Consider the following 18,613-nt stretch of genomic DNA (forward strand, 5'->3'; position numbering starts at 1 on the left):
CATGAGAGAGAAAAACAATTGTGAGGGAAAGGATATTTTTGATAAAAATATTGAACCAAGAGTCTTGAGATAATGAAAAAAAAAAAAAAGGCGGGGTAGACTTAATAGACTTAGGTGCCTGTGAGTAAAGCCAGTTTGGCATCACAGAGTTCCTCAGAATAAAGGCTGTTTCCTTACCTCATTACTCTCATACTTAGATCACTGGTTAGTCAGTTTTCCCCCTTAACTTTTTTTTTATTATGAAATATTGGCTGAAAAAGTGAAACACTACAGACTTTGATAAATTCTGTAATATAAAAGAAAACTGGGCCGGGCGCGGTGGCTCACACCTGTAATCCCAGCACTTTGGGAGGCCGAGGCAGGTGGATCACAAGGTCAAGAGATCGAGACCATCCTGGTCAACATGGTGAAACCCCGTCTCTACTAAAAATACAAAAAATCAGCTGGGCATGGTGGCACATGCCTGTAATCCCAGCTACTCAGGAGGCTGAGGCAGGAGAATTGCCTGAACCCAGGAGGCGGAGGTTGCGGTGATCGCGCCATTGCACTCCAGCCTGGGAAACGAGAGCGAAACTCCGTCTCAAAAAAAAAAAAAAAAAAAATATTAAAACTGCCGGGCCCAGTGGCTCAAGCTTGTAATCCCAGCACTTTGGGAGGCCGAGATGGGTGGAACACGAGGTCCAGAGTTCAAGACCAGCCTGGCCAAGATGGTGAAACCCCATCTCAATATTTTCTAAAACAATTTAAAAATTTATAAAAAAAAAAAAACAAAAACACCACAAAAAATTATTAAAATTAATTTCACCTGTTACATTTTACTTATGTGAATGTGGATACTAGAAAATGTGAAATTTGACAAGTGGCTCATGTTATATTTCTATTGGACAGTGCTGGTCTAGGCCATTTCTTCTGTCATCCAAGGGAACAACTGCTGTCCTGATTCAACCCCTCCCCAGAATCCATCTTCCTGGTCTAATTATAAAAAGAGGTTTAGGAAGAAAACAATGTCCCCATCTTTGTAACAGGGAAGCATCTATACATTCGCGGACAGCCCACACTAGCTGTCTCAGATAGACCCATCCTGCTCAGACAACCTCCCTTTTGTGGGTTTAAGCGCTAGAGTGGGCAGAGAGCAAAGGGATCTCCCTCAGTGACTCCACAAAAGTTGGTAGAGAATCTCGTGACCACTGCATGTAGCTCTAATATGACATTTATCATACTATATCATCACTGGCTTTTTTTTTTTTTTTTTTGAGATGGAGTTTCGCTCTTGTTACCCAGGCTGGAGTGCAATGGCACGATCTCAGCTCACCGCAACCTCTGTTTCCTGGGTTCAAGCAATTCTCCTGCCTCAGCCTCCTGAGTAGCTGGGACTACAGGCGTGCGCCACCATGCCCAGCTAATTTTTTGCATTTTTTAGTAGAGACGGTGTTTCACTTTGTTGACCAGGATGGTCTCAATCTCTTGACCTCATGATCCACCCGTCTCAGCCTCCCAAAGTGCTGGGATTATAGGCGTGAGCCACCGCGCCCGGCCATCATCACTGGCTTTTTATGTTTCTGTCTCGTGCCTCTTCTCTCTACCCCCAATCACTAAACCCACAGGCTTTGACCACCTCGAAGGTAGAGCTCAGGCCTGGCATGGTGGCTCCTGCCTATAATCCTAGCACTTTGGGAGGCCGAAGCAGACGGATTGCCTGAGGTCAGGAGTTCAAGACCAGCCTGGGCAATGCGGTGAAACCCTGTCTCTACTAAAAATACTAAAAATAGCTGGGTGTGGTGGTACGCACCTGGAATCTCAGCTACTCAGGAGGCTAAGGCATGAGAATCACTTAAATCTGGGAGGCGGAGGTTGCAATGAGCCAAGATCGTGCCATCCCACTCCAGCTTGGGCAACAAGAGTAAAACTCCATTGCACTCCAGCCTGGGCAGCAGAACGAGACTGTCTCAAAAAAAAAAAAAAAAAAGGTAGGGATCAACTAGATCTTACTCAACCACACTGTCTCCAGCACCCAGCTCGGTCCCAGACACACAGTAGACACAAGAAATAAAACACGTGGTTCCTCTCCTCTGGCCTCTGTCTCTCCTGCCATGCTGACTGGCTCTTGCTCTCCACAGGATAAGCTGGTGGTTCTGTGCCCTTCCCTACAGCATTCTCATCTTCGTCTACGATGAAATCAGAAAACTCCTCATCCGTCAGCGGCCAGGTGGTAAGGCTTCCCTGGGCCCTGCTCCGACTGAGTTGTCACCAGCCCCCTGACTAGCTCTCCCGTCCTGCCTGGACCCTCCAGGCCCAACACTGACTTTCTCCCCTCCTCGCTGCCAGCCTTGACTGTGCCTGAAGCCCAGCCCTCTCTGCCCCTTGGCTGCACCCCCTGTTCCATCTGACCCTCAGTGCCCTGTGTTCCGGACCGCCCGCCTCCAACCTTGCCCCTCTCTCCCTGCTGCCTGTCTCCCCGGGTGCCTCCTCTGCCTTCCCCCAGTTCACACTGCCTCTTTTCTTCCACAGGCTGGGTGGAGAGGGAGACCTACTACTAAACTCAGCAGAGGAAGAGCTTCATGTGACACAGGGTGTCGTGAGACCTGGGGGGGGACAGAGATTATAAGTTTGACACAACATCTGAGACCCTAGGATGAATTACCTTGGATGAGAAAGACGCAATCCTGGGATAGCTTGAGGGCAGAAGATGAGGTGGGCTTAAGGGAAGCCCAGCCTGCGTCTAGCTGGAGCCCGGCAGGGAGGGGTATGGGCCTGCTGAATCCCATAGCCAGTCTAGACAGTAAATATCTGGAAAAGCCCTCACCGGCTGGATGTGTCCAATCTGATCTGGGGGTAGTGGGGATTACGGCGAAGCTCCCTCCGCAGGTCTTCATGATGACCAGCCTGGGGAAATCTTTTGAGGACCAGAGTCAAGGCCGGGATAGGATCACTATCAAGCGTCCTTGCCACTTAAGGACTACGCCCCATCTTAAAGTCACTCTCTGAGCCACTGGACAGCAAGGACGGGGCAAATGACCACCTCCAAAGTCCAGTTGAGATCAGAGAAATGGAAGGTGGGGGAGAGAGGAGCCACTGAGCCTCACACGGGAGAGGGTCCACAGCATCTGCACAGGGGGCGGGGGGTGGACTCATCCGACCCCACCTTGCAGTTCCTGAGACCAGCTTGCAGGCCACAGCACTGTGGTACTAGAAGAGATCTGATTGCATCAGTGAAAAGCCCGAGGTCCACAGAGGTTAAATGACTTGGGAACGGCCATGTGCTGAGCGGTGTCTCTCACCTGAGAAAGGGACAGGTAGGAGGGACAGACTCCAGGCAGACTGGTGGTCCCTGCCCTCTGCCCTCTGTCCTCTGTCATCAGGGCTCCTCAGCCCCATCCCAACCCTTAGCCTGTTTTCTCTGGTGTAGCCTCAAGATAGAGGCTGTAATAAGACTTTCTGAATCCCTGTGGCCTTTGCTGTAGGCAAAACAGCCTCCTCTGCTCTGCATGGGGTGATGGACCTTCCCAAGAGCCTGCCTCTCTGCCTGGTCCCAGGGGCCTTCTCAGATGAGCAAAAAGTCCTGGGGGCACTTTCCCTCCTGCCCACCTTCATCTCCGCGTTTCCTCCTTCCCCTTCACCCGCTCATTCACTTCCGCTCTGTGAACCCCTCCACTGTGCCCTGTGGGTCAGTTCATTCTCAGGCCTCTTTCAGAGTAGAGCATTGGCTGTGCCCAAAAGTACACAGGGTGGGAGAGAAATGCTAAAGAAAGCTAGGGGAAAACCATCAGCTAGCACCCAAAGCAAAACACACGCACTAGGTGTCTGCACGCTACACCTAACACTGGGACAAGGGTTTTATATACACCATCGACTGACTCACAAACACGTTTCCCCACCGCCCATTCCGTTTTATCCAAGAAGGAACCAAGGTCTGCCAGTTTTCAGAACGTGTACCCTTAATCACTTTCAGACTATTCTTTCAATGAGGGTGGGGCCAAAAATACACAAAAACATAGGATAGTGATGGGGAAGGGCCCCGGGTGGGTCTGGAGGGTGACAGGCGACAGGCTATCGAGAGAAGGCCGTCATGAGTATAACCAGCTGTTTTCCCTACATCAGGCCCCTCCGCAGAGGTCGCTCTCCCTCTTCCCCTCCCTCTTCCAACACAAGGTCTCCTAGGGACAGTGCTATATCAGCCTGGGGTCTTTCCCCAGTTGCTGACATGGCTGAACCAGACCCTGGAAGATCAATGGGCCAGGGTGTATGTGAGTGAGGTGGGAAGCGGGAGCACAGAGGGGCCAGCTCCTCGGGTTTCAGTAGCAGGAGCTTCGGGTGTCTGGTGGGTTAAAAATACAGAGGTCCTAACTCACGGTCATTTGATAGCAGTGGCTGAGGCTTCTTAAGTCCAAGGGCCTGAAGGGAAGGAAATTGAATAGAGAGAACAAACCATCGAGAGAGAGCAGTGGAGGCGGTTGCTGGAAAGGGGAGGGGTAGGACTGGAGCCAGAGAGGGCAACGAGAGGGAACGGGATGGATGGCAATGTCCGATAATGCAGGAGAGGACCCGGAGATGGAGCAGGCTCAGCCACCAGAGTCCCATCTCACACTCTCGGGGGTACAAAAGGTCAGATTCAAGATGGAACAAGTTTTATGTTCCAGCATCTCTGTCCCAATGTGTCCCCCTCCCTTGGAATGCAGAAGTGACAAATTCGGGCTGGACATCACCCGGGTCATCTGCTTCCGGGCAGGCCTCCCCGTCTCACCTGGCCCTCTTCGCTCTGGGCGTGGAGCTTTCCCACGTTAGTCACTCTGCAGGGAGCCCAGGATACAGGCTTCTGAGGTCTCTCCAGCTCTAACGTGCTGTGCCTAGGCTAGCTCCGACCTCTCCTGCTGCAGCGACAGCTGTCCCTCTTGGCGTCACTCCTGCCATGTTTCTGAGATTTTCTGTGGCCTTCCTTGTTTAGCTGTGGAGGGTCTAAGACGTGTGGAAAAGTTATTCTGCTAACATAATTCCATGGCCCTGCCTGGATGCAAAAACACAACACAACACTGTCCCCCTAGAACCAGACATACCCCAGGGTGGGGTGGCAGCATGTGACTTTGATCTAACCCTCCATGGTCTCCCTTATGCCTCAGTTTACCTGTGCATAAGAACCCTGGAGGGCCATGAAGAGGGCCCTTCCTTCCTACGTGTCCAGAGTTGAACTCATTGCTCTGTCCTCACCTGCAAGCTGGATCCAGAAGTTTAAGCCCCTACCCACCCAACTCTGCTTTGGATTTTGGGTGCACAGAATTAATCAACAGCCTTACAGTGTTCCGCTCTTTGTGTTTACCTAATGTTAATTTTTTTTTCCCCCAGTGTTTATACCTGCTTCTCTTTGTCTTGTCAAAGACGTGGGAATAAATAGTAGCTATTCACTCTCCTTGAAAGCATGCAGCCTGGGAAATCCTGCCTTCCCACTGTGCCCCAGAAAACCCAGTCCCATCGGATCAGGGTAGGGAGCACACACACAGGTGGCAACCAAATAACAGTCCTCTTCTCGTCGTGGGCCCAAGCCCACATCTCTACAGGGCAGGATCTGGGCCAGCCCCATCCTTCCCTGCATTCCCAAGTTAGGAATGTTGAGTGAGGCAAAGGAAACTGGCTGGAGCTGAGCCAGGTCGCCAGTCTTGGACGCAGCTCCATCTTTTATTCAGAGAGTGACCTCATCCTTGGTCCTGGTTCTTTAGAGAAAAGTGCAGGGGGTCTCTTTCCTGCAGCCTGGCTTACACTTGTATTGCCCCACTCTCTTACCTAGGATCAAAGAATCAGAATCAGACCACCTACAGAAGATTCCCAGGCTGTAGGACATAGAGCCGATACCACATTTGTTCCCCTTTTGTCCTACATTAGCAATGTAGCCTCTGACCCAGTTAGCTCCTCCTCTCCACTGCATTTAACTTCTAATTACCCTTGCCCTACCCTCAGCCCTCACCAATTACCCTTATACCTCCCCTCCCCCAGCCCTAGCTTCATTTACCTCCGACTCATCTGCTCTTATTTTTAGCTCCGGCATCTCTCCTTTTCCTTTCTTAATATGGCGATGAGCTCTTAGGCCAGCATGGGGACCAGGGCTGAGGTGCCCCGGACACTGCAGGAGGGGGAGGGAAGGAGCCCCTGGGAGCCTGGTGGAGAAACGTAGGAGGTAGGAGGATTCCAGCCCGCATGGAGCTGTCCTGGCCTCAGAAGGTTATCCATCTCCTGCCAACCACAGAGACGTATTTAGACAGGACCAGGTGGGGACTGAGGAGTGCCAATTTCAGGGGGCAGCTCCGGTTCCCTCCCCGCCCCCTGCTCCTATTCCTCCTCCTGACCCTTTTTCCCTTGGCTCTGTCGGCAGTTTCTCCAGGACCCAGCACTGTCGTCTGTCCACCGCTCTGGGCCATTCCCCAACCCCGCCTCCCACTCGCGCCCCTAACTCAGAATCTGGGACCCAGGGGCCCCTCCCTACCCCAGCTAACCTCTTCTGGACCAGGAGAGCCAACCCAGCTCCCACTACCTCCATGAGTGCTACAGACAGGATGGGGGCCAGAGCTGTGCCGGGTCTGCGGCTGGCACTGCTGTTGCTGCTGGTGCTAGGGACGCCCAAGTCAGGGGTACAGGGGGAGGAAGGGCTGGACTTCCCTGAGTACGATGGTGTGGACCGTGTGGTCAATGTCAATGCAAAGAACTACAAGAATGTGTTCAAGAAGTATGAGGTGCTGGCCCTCCTCTACCATGAGCCCCCCGAGGATGACAAGGCCTCGCAAAGACAATTTGAGATGGAGGAGCTGATCCTGGAGGTGAGTTGGGGGCACTGCAGGCCCGCAGAGCATGCCTCGCCCCTCTCTGGGACCCCCTAGCCCACACCCGTGTAGCGCTTTGAGGATGGAATCTGGGGGTGAGGGGCAGTGTGGCAGGACCCCTGTCTTGACCAACAGGGCGCAAATGGCATGTGGCTTTAATTGAATGAGAAACAGAGACTCAGGAACCCAGAAGAACTGTCATCGTTAGGTAATCCTTTCAACGGGGTACTGCAGGAAGTGTTCCCCTCCCTGGTGTAGGAGGCTGGTAGCATTTGACTTAGGTTTGGCTAGAGCACTGGGGGGAAAGAAGGGAGGTACCTCGAGGGCCCGGGGAGAACAGCAGTGTACGTTGCACTCCCCTACCTCACCCATCTACTTAGCCAGAACGTGTCTCCTCCACATACCTCAGGGGCTGCACCCCAACGAGATCCAAATTGAGTATAAATGTAAATGTTGTGATACTTGCATGCCGTGTTTAAATATCTCCCAGAGACCATGCCTCCCATTGGCCTCGCAGTCCCCTCTCTCTCCTTCCCCCTCCCTAATTCCCCATTTGTCTCTGTTGGATCAAGCTGGACGCCCTCACTGGAAAATTCTGATGGTTGCAGGAAGCGTCAGAATGTCTTCCCCAATCTTCTCTTTGTGGGAAGAGTCTTCTCACCTCCAAACTGGCTACAGGCCCAAAGGAGAAAGGAGTTATCATAAAAAAAAATCCTATATTTGGGAATGACTGGGAGACGTGGTCACACACACCCCTTTAGGAGCTGGGATATGTGAGTTTTCTTGTCCAAGCTCCTGTGCTCCCTTCTCTGGCTTGGCATGCAGATAGGCCCCAGCCTGTCCAGAGCGTGCAGCATTTCAGGGTGAGACACCAGAACCACAGGCTCTCATTCTGTGCACCCCGCTGCGTGCTAGAACCTGCCATCTGATTAATGAGCTGAGTATTTTTATCCTGAGTGCTCAGTATCCCTGGCCATCCACCTGCTAACCGCCTCCCTTCCCCGCCCCTCTGAGAATCACAGTGCATGAGTCTATGCTGAGTGGGGGTGAAGCTGCAAGCTGTGCCCACAGCAGAGAGAATCAGGGTTGAGCACTAAGCTGGAAGGCTTATGGGGGCAGGGGCTCCAGGTGTGACTGTCCACAGCCTAAGGACAGACTGAAGTAGACAGTGAAAGGTGAAAGTTGGGCCCTGATGGGGAGAGCTGTCCAGTCACTGTCAGTCCGTCTCCCTCTGGGGGTGACAAATGGTGACCTTATCTCTCAGTTCTCTGGCCTTCCCCACGCCCCAGCAGCATGACCAGACCCACCACCACCCGCCCACCCTCCAACATTCTTCCCATTGGTAGTCACTCTGAAGAATCTCAGGGACTTCCAAGATCAACCCCACACTGAGCTTGGCCTTTGACCAGAATGGAAGGCAGGGCTCAACCCTGAAGGAGGGAAGGGGACCTCAGTCACTCTGAAGCCAGACTCCTCAGCACCTCTCAGGCACTGGGACGTACCCACTGCAGTGTCTTCAAGTTCAAATAATAAGCACACTGCAAATGAGCAATCCACATTCATGAACTGAAAGTTGAGCCAAAAACAGAACTGTGTGGTTGTAGGGAATTTGGGGGATGTTCTGGATCTTAGCAAAGGGTCAAGGTCAGCTCTTATATATCCTGCACCTCAACTGACCCAACTTGAAAGCATGAGAGGGAGAACAGGGGATAATGAAAATCCCAGGGGCTAATTGTGATCCTAACCCTCCTCTCCAGTTAGCAGCCCAAGTCCTAGAAGACAAGGGTGTTGGCTTCGGGCTGGTAGACTCTGAGAAGGACGCAGCTGTGGCCAAGAAACTAGGTAAGAGAGGGGAGGGCAAGGGAAAGGAAGGTGGCATTGAGATGGGGCGGAGGTCCTGTCAGGCCGGCCTTGGGGTCTGAGGGGCTTGGGAACCTCGCAGATCTATGACCATTCTAAAAGAGGGGGTGAGAAGATATGAGGTTGGGAGAGTTATGGCTGGGAGACTCTCCCTCTCTATTCCTTATCAAGTCCCATGCTCAAATCCCAGAAAGAGGTGGGGAGCCTTCTTTATACTTACCTAAGAAACATGGCTAGGTGCTGGAGGGAAGGGGAGTCCCCCACAGGCTGAGCCTGGCCAGACCTCTGCTAACTCCACTTCCAACCCCTCCCCTCCAGGGCCATGGTTGTTACAGCAGCCAGCCACCAGGGGGCAGCACAGGGTTGAGACGGGATTCCGGACATAGATGGGGCAGGGGTGGTCAGTAATAATGAAGTCATCTGGTCAGAAAAAGCAATTAAAGAGCTTGACTGGGAACCAGCTACTGCAGCCCTCAGAGGGGCATGAGTACTCATCTCTAGTCGTGGTAATCAGAGAAGGGGAGAAATACTGCTAGAATCGACACCTTTCTATTCCCTCCCCTCACCCTACCTACCCTCCCTGATCCTCCAGGTTCTCCTTAGAGAACCCCGGGGTCAGTCCAGCCTCGTGGGCTAAATCCAGGGGCAGAGACATCAGGCCCATCGGCCTGGGGTCAGAGGAGGTGGGTGGGACCGCGGGCCCATGAGGTGGAGCATGTGGGCCCAGGGGATTATCACATGGGCTGTGGCCTAGGATTTGGACCTTGGATCTGTGGGAAGCCTGGGATCGTGCCTCACCCCCAGCTCACTCCCTAGGCCTAACTGAAGTGGACAGCGTGTACGTGTTCAAGGGAGATGAAGTCATTGAGTACGATGGCGAGTTTTCTGCTGACACCCTCGTGGAGTTTTTGCTTGATGTACGGACTCCCCTTGACTGGACAGCTTTCCCTGAAGACTCCACTGCCTGACCCCTAGTTCCTACCCACCCCAACCTGACCTGCACACATACACCACGTGTACACACACCATATGCGCACGCATACCACACACATGCATGCACATGCACACAATAGGCCACACATCACCTACATACCACACACTACACATGCACCCCATGCACAGCACACACATACATCCATACACATCACACACACATCATATACGTACCACACACCCGCCACACACACACAATCACATTCACACACACCACACATGCACAACACACACTCCACACACACCACACACACACACGCGCACACCCACAACCCCCTACACACACACACTGTCAGCCTCTAGTCCCCTCCTCCAGTTCCCTTGCCTTCTTTTCCCTAGGTCCCTTTCTGGTTCTACTTGAGGATAGAAATTCTCTTCCTGCAATGTCCTCCACTTTTAGGTCCTAGAGGACCCTGTGGAATTGATCGAAGGTGATCGAGAGCTCCAGGCATTTGAGAATATTGAGGATGAGATCAAACTCATTGGCTACTTCAAGAGCAAAGACTCAGAGCGTGGGTAACCCTCAGACTCCACTGTGCCCCTCCCTGGATCCCCGTCTTGTCCGCGTCTCAGCCACTACCTCCTCAGTTCCCACCTCTTCCTCCAGCCATGGTCAGCGCCATCAACAGCTCTGACCTCCCTGTACTCTCAGAGTTCCCAGACAAGTACCTCCAGTATTTCACCTTCCCCTCACTCTTGGAGGACTAGAGGGGGTGGGTCTCAAAATGAACCCTGCCTGCAAAGAATTGGGGACCTTAGTGGGGGATGATTCCCTGGCAGCCCCTGGTTTCCCCAGAGACTGACTCTGCATTCCCCCGCTCAGATTACAAAGCCTTCGAGGATGCGGCTGAGGAGTTTCATCCCTACATCCCCTTCTTCGCCACCTTCGACAGCAAGGTTCTCTTCCCCGCGGCTGAATTGGGTGTCCCTGATGTCCCGAAGCTGTCCTCCAGCTTCCCCTCCTGGAACCGATGGCAGACCTAGTCGCTTCCTATGCACTGGCACTCCCTACCCCACCCCGGCTCCTCCCACTCCATAGATTTAGAGCTGAAGCAGGGCTTTAGATGGTCTGACAGCTGTCTCATGTTAAACCCAACCCCAGAGAAGTTAAGACACTTGTTGGGTGTCACATGGCAGTGACGAGGATCCCAGCTTCCTGACTCCCTTCCTCATGTGTGTTCCCTGGTAATACTGCTTCTCGACATGACCCTGCATCTCCTATTCCGCTCCCCTCCTACCCCCTCTCCCAAAGGTGGCAAAGAAGCTGACCCTGAAGCTGAACGAGATTGATTTCTATGAGGCCTTCATGGAAGAGCCTGTGACCATCCCAGACAAGCCCAATAGCGAAGAGGAGATCGTCAGCTTCGTGGAGGAGCACAGGAGGTGGGGGCCGAGGGCAGCCCTCTGAGCGCAGTCGGCTCCTCCTTGGGCTGGAACGCACTGTGTGAGATGGGCTGGGGAAGCCAGTCTCGCCTGGAGATGAATGCACTTTGGGCTCCAGTGCTCTCTGATACACTGATAATTTTGCACAATATTTTACACCCGAGTACTTAGCCCTGAGCCCTACGCAGAGAAGGTCCTCCATAAATGCGTATAATTCAATGTGAGGTTGAGTGTGACTTAAGTAACCTCTGTCAACAAATGAGTGCTGACTGCCTGCGGTCTGCCAGGAGCTGCCAGGTGCTTTCCACCTCTATTATTGTATTAAGTTCTTTAACAACCTCAGTGAAAGTTTCTACAGGTCATAAGTGTCAGAGCTGGGATTTTGACACTGATGTGTCCCATGTTCGTTCGTTCTTTTCTTTTTTCCGAGATCGAAAATCCCCCACTCACTCCATCGCCCAGGCTGGAGTACAATGGCACCATCTTGGCTCACTGCAGCCTCCACCTCCCAGATTCAAACAATTCTCCTGCCTCAGCCTCCCAAGTAGCTGGAATTACAGGCACACCACCACACCTGGCTAATTTTTGTATTTTTAGTAGAGACGGGGTTTCACCATGTTGCCCAGGCTGGTCTCAAACTGACCTCAAGTGATCCACCCACCTCAGCCTCCCAAAGTGCTGGAGGCATGAGCCACTACGCCCAGCCCCATGTTCTTTCTAATATAATACCCTACACCAGTGGTTCTCTACGAGGCTGGAAGGCATGGCAAGGTGGGAACAGGATTTTGCCCTCCAGAGGATGTCTGGCAATGTCTAGACACATTTTTGGTTGTGCGGAGTGCTACTAGTATTTAGTGGATGGAGGCCAGGGATACTGCGAAACATTGTGGAGTGCGCAGGATAGTCCCCTACTATGAAGAATTATCTGGCCCCAAATGGCAATAGTGCTGAGGTTGAATACCTCTGCCCTGCACGCACAGCTAATTTCCTTCCTTCGTAGCAGTCCACAACCGGAAATACCGAATCACCAGCAGAAGCAGTGCTTGCTCTCTCCCATACTACCAGCTCCCTGCCTGGTTCAGCTCCACCCAGCACCTAGCGCAGTGCTTAGAACATGTTGGGCACTCAATCACAGTGAACGAGTGAATGCACGAATACACAGTGAATGAAGACCCTGATGTCCAGTTCTTGCCTTTCTCCCCAGAGTCTCTCTCCAGTCCCTTTGCCCACCCTCCATTTTCCCACCACTTTAACCATGCAATGAGCTGGGCCTGGTGCCCAGAGTTGAGGCCTTGCCAGATGGCTTTGTTCTAGGCTGCAAGCTGTCTGTGCCCTGGGCCTGACCCAGAGGCAGCCTCTGCTATGGGACCCTCTGGAGGGGGCGTCCTTCTAACCCACTGAGCTAATGACACTCTGTCTCTCTTCTAGATCAACCCTGAGAAAACTGAAGCCTGAGAGTATGTATGAGACTTGGGTGAGTGCCCCCGCCAGGACCCTCAGGGAAGCATAAGTGCCAGAAGACTCAAGTCCTAGAAAAATCCCACCCTGCTGTTCCTCAGGCCAATTGGTAGAAAAAAACAGTGCACTGCCTGGCACGGTGGCTCACGCCTGTAATCCCAGCACTTTGGGAGGCCGAGGCGAGCGGATCACCTGAGGTTGGGAGTTCAGCCTGATCAACATGGAGAAACCCCATCTCTACTAAAAATACCAAAAAGTTAGCCAGGTGTGGTGGCACATGTCTATAATCCAAGCTGCTTGAGAGGCTGAGGCAGGAGAATCGCTTGAACCCGGGAGGCAGAGGTTGCGGTGAGCTGAGATGGCATCACTGCACTCCAGCCTGGGCAACAAGAGTAAAACTCCATCTCAAAAAAAAAAAAGGTAAAAACAGTACACTAGCAGCAGTGGGAGGTTTTCTTTTCTTTTCTTCTTGAGACAGAGTCTCGCTGTCTCCCAGGCTGGAGGACAGTGGTATGATCTCGGCTCACTGCAACCTCCTCCCAGGTTCAAGCAATTCTCCTGCCCCAGCTTTCTGAGCTGGGATTACAGGCGCTTGCCACCATGCCCAGCTAATTTTTTTTTGTATTTTTAGTAGAGACGAGTTTCACCTTGTTGGCCAGGCTGGTCTCGAACTCCTGGCCTCATGACCCCACCCACCTTGGCTTCCCAAAGTGCTGGGATTACAGGCAGGAGCCACCCTGCCCGGCTCAGCAGTGAGAGGTTTTCTACTCTGAAGAATATGTGAGGAAATGGGAGACAGACATAAGTAAAGATGACAAGGGAGGAGCCTCAAGCCTGGGGATAAAGGAATTATCAGAAGTGTGGGGCCTTGGAGCTGAAAGGGAGTGTCCTTTGGGAAAAGGTCACCTCACAAGAATATATCTGGTCCCGAAACTGGATTTCCGCACAATTGAGGTTCAGTGAACCTCCAGGATCTGTTCTGGGCTCTCCAGGTTTAGGGAGTATCATAAGATCTTCTCCAAAACCCTGTTCTCCCTCTTACCCCCTGACAGGAGGATGATATGGATGGAATCCACATTGTGGCCTTCGCAGAGGAAGCTGATCCCGGTGAGGGAGGACTACTGGGTTGGACAGGAGGGAAGGCAGGGGGAGGTGGGTGTGTTTATTGGAGCATAGGCCTCACGCGGAGGCTTCCCTGGGAGTTTGCAAGCAGCCTAGGGCTAGGCAAGTGGAGCTGGGGGAGCAGGGAGGTAATTCCGTACTCCCGTTTCATCTGGGTCCCTTTCCTCTCCACACACCTCACACTTCGCACTGGTGTTCCCTCCAAGATGGCTTCGAGTTCTTAGAGACTCTCAAGGCGGTGGCGCGAGAAAACACTGAAAACCCTGATCTTAGTATCATCTGGATTGACCCTGATGACTTCCCCCTGGTAAGAGGCACAGCTCAGGCACTGCTATCCTAAGGCGGGGTCTTGGACTGTGGCATCTTCTTAGTGAGGGCTTTGTTTCAGAGTGCCTATCCCCACCTCCTAGCTGGGGGACCCTGGGAGGGTATTCGTGTTGCATGCTCAAGGGCACTGTGGGCATGGAGGGCACTCTGAGCAAGGGGAAACAGGACGGGACCTCACACATGATTCCTAGAGCAGAGGCTGGATGGGTAGCTCCGGTACCAGGCTCACTCCTAAAGAAAACCAGTGTTTCGAAGCACAACAGCCCTTCACATGGGTATACACACTCAATCCTAGAATCACAGCACAGAGATTCCATGTTTCGAGAGATGGTTTTGTTCTCAGCTAAATTCTCAACACCTGGCACTCGTTGAATGAGTAACTGAAAGAACAAAGAGAAACATGAGAAACATTGGTACTTACCAGGTATACCTGCCTTGTTTCAGAAAAGTAAGATCTGAGGGCCAGAGAGAAGGGACTTGACCTTGAACACGAGGATCCGATCCAGGATGAGAACAGGGTTTCCGATCCAGTCTTCCTCAGAAAAGAGGGGCCAGTGCGGCTGGCTGACCCTCCCGATGCTCTCCCTTCAGGATTTCTCCTCTTTCGCTGCTGAGTTCTACCCATTGTCTTGGTGCCCTCACAGCTGGACCTGTCCCCCTCCACTGTCATTTCACGCTGTCCCCTCTCCATCCCTGGGCTGGCCCTCATACTCATCCTCCTGAATTCACGTGTTCCTAGCATCCAGTGAGTTGCCATATTTGGATCTCTCTACAGCTCGTCCCATACTGGGAGAAGACGTTTGACATCGACTTGTCAGCCCCACAGATAGGAGTCGTCAATGTTACTGATGTGAGTTTCCTGTCCACATCCCCGGTTGACCCCCGACTCTGCTTCCTAGCCTAGCTAGCTCTCCTCCGCTGCTAACTAAGAGTCGGGCCCTTCCCACAGGACACAGACATGCCCAGTCTAGTGGCTGGATGGAGGCAGAGAATTATGATCGGAATATGTTGGAATCAGTGGCTCATCCTTCAAGGCCCAGTTCAAACCCTTTCTCCTCTGTGAAGTCTTTCCAGATCTCCCATTTAGAATCATTCCCTCCCTGGCACTCCAGGGCTCATTAAGAGAAGATGACATTTAAATGGCTATATTACATCAGTCTTTTTCAGTAGACTTTTGAGCTTGTTCGGGGCAGAAGTCTTCTCATGCACACACAGTAGGTGCTTCAAAACTGCTAAGTTAGGCCAGGTGCAGTGGCTCACACCTTAATCCCAGCACTTTGGGAGGCCGAGGCGGGCAGATCATGAGGTCAGGAGTTCGAGACCAGCCTGGACAACATGGTGAAACCCTTTATCTATTAAAAATACAAAAAGTAGCCGGACGTGGTGTCAGGCACCTGTGATCGCAGCTACTTAGGAGGCTGAGGCAGGAGAATCACTTGAACCCGGGAGACGGAGGTTGCAGTGAGCCGAGATTGTGCCATTGCACTCCAGCCTGGGTGACAGAGTGAGACTGTCTCAGAAACAAAAACAACAACAACAAAATTACTAAGTTGAACAGAATGAGCCACAGTCTCTGCTTTCATAGACTTATCAGACTAATTGGAGATGCGGGTATTCCATTAACTACAAGGGCAGGTCTGATAAACTTTATAATAAAGATACAAATAAAACAGGACACAGGAATCACACTGATATCTGCTAGACAGAATCAGAGAAAAGTTCAAGAAAAAGTGACATTCAAAATGGAGATTATACGTATAGGATTTCTTTTTTTTTTTTTTAGACAGAGTTTGGCTCTTGTTGTCCAGGCTGGAGTGCAATGGCACGATCTTGGCTCACTGCAACCTCCGCCTCCTGGGTTCAAGCCATTCTCCTGCCTCAGCCTCCCGAGTAGCTGGAACTACAGGCATGTGCCACTATGCCGGCTAATTTTGTATTTTTTAGTAGAGGCGGGGTTTCTCCATGTTGGTTAGGCTGGTCTTGAACTCCCGACTTCAGGGGATCTGCCTGCCTTGGCCTCCCGAAGTGCTGGGATTACAGACGTGAGCCACCATGCCCGGCGTATAGGATTTCAACAAGTGATGATTCAGGGAAGTCAGTTCCAAACTGAGGAAAGAGCAAGATCAAAAGGTCAAAAGCAGGAAAATGAGTATTAGGTTCAGGAAAAGGCAGGTAAATTCTTATGGCTGAGAGTCTAGAGATCACTGAGAATGGTACTAGAAAAGCAGGTTATGAAAAGCCCTGGGGCTGGCGGTGGTGGCTCAGGCCTGTAATTCCAGCATTTTGGGAGGCCAAGGCGGGAGGATCACTTGAGGCCAGGTGTTCAATCCTGCAGTGATCCACGACTGCACCTCTGCACTCCAGCCCAGGCAAAAGAGTGAGACCCTGTCTCTTTTAGAAAAAAAATAAGGAAAGAAAGACACATCCTGAATGCTGAAGAGTTGCTGACTTTATTCTTAGGCCATGAAGAGCTACCAGTGGTTTTGCAACAAAGGCATGATAGGGAAGTTCAGTGTGGCAAGAGCAGGGAAGACAGACCGAAGGGAGGAGGTCTATTTTGCAATCCAGCTTTTCTTCCCAGCCTCACCTGTTACGATTCTAACACGTACCTTCACCTGGACAGTTTCCCTGGCCATTGGCAGACGAAAGGAAGGGTCCGAGGAAGTGGGGAAGGATGTACAGAGTCCAGTGAGTGGGAGGGCAGATCCAAAGACCTGGGCGGGACTCACCTTCCATCCCCTGCCTGCGCCATCTTCTAGGCGGATAGCATATGGATGGAAATGGATGACGAGGAGGACCTGCCTTCTGCTGAGGAGCTGGAGGACTGGCTGGAGGATGTGCTGGAGGGCGAGATCAACACAGAGGACGACGACGATGACGATGACGATGATGACTAGTTGCTGCGGCAACCATCTTTCAGCCCCACTGATCTTTTCATGCTCTCCCCTGCCTCCCTTGTCCTTCCCTGAGTTCCTCCAGGGACACTAGGTTATTCTCTGCCATTGAGCTCACTGAGGTCTGTGCACTGGGTGCTGAGACCCTGATCCCCCTCCTTTGATGAGGAAATGAGCTACTTTTCCCTAGACACCAGCCCAGCTCTCTCTCATCTGACTTCTGTTTCTTATCCCATAACTTACTTTCATCTATTATGTGTCTCTTCCATCACTCTGCATACTCTTTCTTGTGCTTCTCCTTTAGCCATATATATGGGCCCCATTTCTGTTCTGTTCCCTCCATCTATGCATAGCCTTCCCTCACTCTTTCTATTCCTGTGTCTTTCGGACAGTCCTGTCCCTGGCCAGAAGGAAGGGAGGATACTTTGGGACTGTATCTCAGCAATCACTTGTTAATGTATTTGGGTCAAATGGGAAGCCTCAATAAAGACATCTGGGGCAGCATGAACAAGTGTATGTTGGTGAGGTCTCACCCCTATGGCAGGAGGAGGTGGCCTCTGACGGGGGACTTAGATGTGGGTGCCTTGCCAGGGGAGAGCTGGGGGACTCTGATGGGGGGCTGGGGTTCCTCCAGGCAGCTTTCCCAGAGAAGCCTGGATTATTTATCTGCTTCAAGTCAACAAGCCTTTTCTGAACACATGGTGTTTGTCCAGGGCTGCTGTTAGGCTCCGGGAGAACAGAGAGTGCCAGGCCTGTCCCTGCTCTTGAGCTGATTAACCTCCCCAAGAAGTCAAGACAAACACACTAAACAATCGAAGAAAAATACAAAGCAATATGTAATTAAGTGATTATGTGCTGCTGGATAGCACCCTCTCTGCAGCTCTAATTTGAACATTAAGACTGAGCTCCAATTATCCTTCCTTGGTGAGGCCTTCCCAGAGGTGGTCCCTCCAGCGATGATCTCTTCTGAGTTCCCGCGGCATTTCCATTCCGGTACTCAGATCAGTCTATTGCTGTTCATCACTTACATGTCTGTCTTCCCCACTCAACTGTGAGCCCCTTGAAGGCAGGAACCCAAGCTTTTTCTTTGCGTGCACAGGGTCTGACACTCAAAAGTTGTCTCTAATAAATGTTTTTTAAAGGAAGAACAAAGGAAAGAACAGAATGGACTCAGAAAAGCGATCAGAGTGGGCGTGATGACTTCACAAAGGAAGTAAGCCTTTACTAGGCCTTAAATTGAAGAATGGGATTTGGTTGGAGACAAAGGAGCTGAGGAGGAGACATTTTAGTCAGTGGAAACAGCAAGCTCTGGCAGGATGTGTTTGTCGTATTGAGGGCACAGAGACCAGACAGACAAGAAGAGACATTCAAGTTGTGGCCGCGCAGTTGGGTAAGCATAATGGGGCTGGGTTGTAGAGCTGTTTGAATTGAATTCTTCGAGCTGAGGAGGCAGGGCAAAATTTAATCCGGTAGAGATAAGCAGGATGGGGAGGTGATGGAGATGCCAGAGGCAAGTAGCCCAACTCATAATCAGTGACCGTTAGAAAAATTAGAGTGATGTTGGGAGAGATGGTGGTCATGGGAATGGAGAGGAGATATTGTATACAGTCGGCATCTCCCAGACCTGGGCCTGCTGGAGGTCTTGGCAAGAAGGACCCACAGTCTCTCCAGGATAGGCCCAGGCTGGGGTAAGCAAAAAGAAGTTTCAGGGGTGAGGTACGGGAGGGTCAAAAAGCTAAACAAGCCCAAGCCCATAAATAATAAATATTATAT

At 51.7% G+C, this 18,613-nt stretch overlaps 2 protein-coding genes and 1 long non-coding RNA gene across 3 annotated transcripts in view; 2 read left to right on the top strand and 1 right to left on the bottom strand.

Moving 5' to 3' along the window:
- The window catches only part of ATP1A4 (ATPase Na+/K+ transporting subunit alpha 4), a 38,587-nt gene extending 35,785 nt beyond the window's left edge, over window positions 1-2,802 (top strand). The window contains exons 21-22 of the mRNA XM_032260849.1: window positions 2,118-2,209; window positions 2,509-2,802. Of these exons, the coding sequence (XP_032116740.1) occupies window positions 2,118-2,209; window positions 2,509-2,537 (121 nt within the window). The 3' untranslated portion in view covers window positions 2,538-2,802. The remainder of the gene's footprint in view (window positions 1-2,117; window positions 2,210-2,508) is intronic.
- Window positions 2,803-3,917: 1,115 nt separating this feature from the next.
- LOC116538459 lies at window positions 3,918-6,088 on the bottom strand. The gene is made up of 2 exons (XR_004263646.1): window positions 5,999-6,088; window positions 3,918-4,953 (listed from the first exon to the last, which is right to left on the bottom strand). It is a non-coding gene; the product is annotated as an uncharacterized LOC116538459 (long non-coding RNA).
- A 34-nt stretch (window positions 6,089-6,122) lies between these two features.
- Window positions 6,123-17,348, top strand: CASQ1 (calsequestrin 1). Its single transcript, XM_032260850.1, has 11 exons — window positions 6,123-6,800; window positions 8,561-8,645; window positions 9,480-9,580; window positions 10,057-10,168; window positions 10,480-10,553; window positions 10,909-11,039; window positions 12,468-12,513; window positions 13,550-13,604; window positions 13,826-13,926; window positions 14,722-14,796; window positions 16,706-17,348. The coding sequence occupies exons 1-11, from the start codon at window positions 6,522-6,524 to the stop codon at window positions 16,841-16,843; spliced, it is 1,197 nt and encodes a 398-aa protein (XP_032116741.1). The 5' UTR covers window positions 6,123-6,521; the 3' UTR covers window positions 16,844-17,348.
- Window positions 17,349-18,613: the final 1,265 nt, after the last annotated feature.

This window comes from Sapajus apella, unplaced genomic scaffold, assembly GCF_009761245.1.
Source record: "Sapajus apella isolate SASKATOON/1434 unplaced genomic scaffold, GSC_monkey_1.0 scaffold119, whole genome shotgun sequence".
NCBI lineage: Eukaryota > Metazoa > Chordata > Mammalia > Primates > Cebidae > Sapajus > Sapajus apella.

What these genes read in the sequence shown, in the direction of transcription:
- CASQ1 (XM_032260850.1), top strand. Translation starts at nt 6,522, where the DNA reads ATGAGTGCTACAGACAGGATGGGGGCCAGAGCTGTGCCGGGTCTGCGG. An exon ending in TCGTGGAGTTTTTGCTTGAT is followed by an intron (nt 9,581 to 10,056) that starts GTACGGACTCCC and finishes CTCCACTTTTAG; the next exon opens with GTCCTAGAGGACCCTGTGGA. An exon ending in CAAGAGCAAAGACTCAGAGC is followed by an intron (nt 10,169 to 10,479) that starts GTGGGTAACCCT and finishes TCCCCCGCTCAG; the next exon opens with ATTACAAAGCCTTCGAGGAT.